At 38.2% G+C, this 1,583-nt stretch overlaps 1 protein-coding gene across 1 annotated transcript; it reads left to right on the top strand.

Moving 5' to 3' along the window:
- The first annotated feature begins 393 nt into the window (after window positions 1–393).
- OR8K78 (olfactory receptor family 8 subfamily K member 78) lies at window positions 394–1,353 on the top strand. Its single transcript, XM_014729381.3, has one exon. The coding sequence runs from the start codon at window positions 394–396 to the stop codon at window positions 1,351–1,353; it is 960 nt and encodes a 319-aa protein (XP_014584867.3).
- Window positions 1,354–1,583: the final 230 nt, after the last annotated feature.

Consider the following 1,583-nt stretch of genomic DNA (forward strand, 5'->3'; position numbering starts at 1 on the left):
TGGGGGGCAACCCTAAAATAGTAGGATAATTAGTAGCTTCGTTGGACTCTAACCATTTGATGCCACTAGCACCCCTCCTCCAAGTGTGACAACCAAAAAGCCCCCAAATATTAACACATTTTTTGGGGGGGGTCAAAATTTCCCCAACGGAAAACCACAAATCTCTCTCTACCTCCAAGTATATCTCTGTTTCTAACTCTTGCTCCGTTTCTATTACTAAATATGTATGCTTTATTTGCAGGGGGTTGATTATTTTAATAGAGTCTAATTGGTAAATCTGAATTTATTCTACTTGTACCAACTTTGTATACTAAAACTAATCAGATTATGCTTCATGAAAGCTGTTGACTGTGCCAATCTTTCTATCCTAAATAGCTTTTCTGATCAAGCTGGATGGAAAAACACAATCTATCAGTGCTGAATGAATTCATTCTTATGGGAATTACAGACCGTCCTGAGCTGCAGGCTCCATTATTTGTGCTCTTTCTCATGATCTACGTGATCTCACTGGTGGGCAACTTGGGCCTGGTCATCCTCACCAAGATGGACTCCAGGCTACAAACACCCATGTACTTCTTTCTCAGATACCTGGCTTTTACTGATCTTGGTTATTCAACAACTGTGGGACCCAAAATGTTAGTAAATTTTGTTGTGGATCAAAACACAATCTCCTATTATTGTTGTGCAACACAGCTGGTTTTCTTCCTTTTCTTTATTATTAGTGAACTTTTTATTCTGTCAGCAATGTCCTGTGACCGTTATGTGGCCATCTGTAATCCTCTGCTCTACACTGTCATCATGCCACAAAGGGTATGTCAGGTGCTGGTGGCAATCCCATATCTCTACAGCACATTTATTTCTCTTCTAATCACCACAAACATTTTTAATTTATCCTTCTGTGGCTACAATATCATCCATCATTTCTACTGTGATGACCCGCCTTTGTTATCTTTGCTCTGCTCGAACACACATGAAATTGAATTAATTATTCTGATTTTCTCAGCTTTTAATTTGATTTTATCTCTTCTGATAGTTTTTTTGTCTTACCTGCTCATCCTTGTAGCTATTCTCAGGATGAACTCTGCTGAGGGTAGATGCAAGGCCTTTTCTACCTGTGGATCCCACCTGACAGTGGTCACAGTGTTCTATGGGACATTGATATTTATGTATGTGAAACCCAAGTCTAGTCATTCATTTGATACTGAGAAGGTGGTTTCCATATTTTACACCCTGGTTATCCCCATGTTGAATCCCTTGATCTATAGCTTGAGGAACAAAGATGTAAAATATGCAGTACAAACGATATGGAAAAACTATGCAATATATTTTCCCAAGGTTCACTTTCCAATATGATTCCTATAAACCTGGTTAGGGACATCCCTTCAGAGAGAAAAGAAAACACAGATATGGTCATCCTATATTTAGAAAATGCTTTCTATGTGCCAGTCACTCTTCTAAGTGATGTATATACATTCATGAAAATAAAAAACACATAAACCCTTGCCATCTCTGAGAGGAAGAGAGGAAGTATAAGCATAATAATTAAGTAAATTTTATAGTACAGTAGCACGGATTAGGGACTA

Source organism: Equus caballus, chromosome 12 (assembly GCF_041296265.1).
Source record: "Equus caballus isolate H_3958 breed thoroughbred chromosome 12, TB-T2T, whole genome shotgun sequence".
NCBI lineage: Eukaryota > Metazoa > Chordata > Mammalia > Perissodactyla > Equidae > Equus > Equus caballus.

Coding starts and splice junctions, on each gene's coding strand:
- OR8K78 (XM_014729381.3), top strand. CDS start 394: ATGGAAAAACACAATCTATCAGTGCTGAATGAATTCATTCTTATGGGA.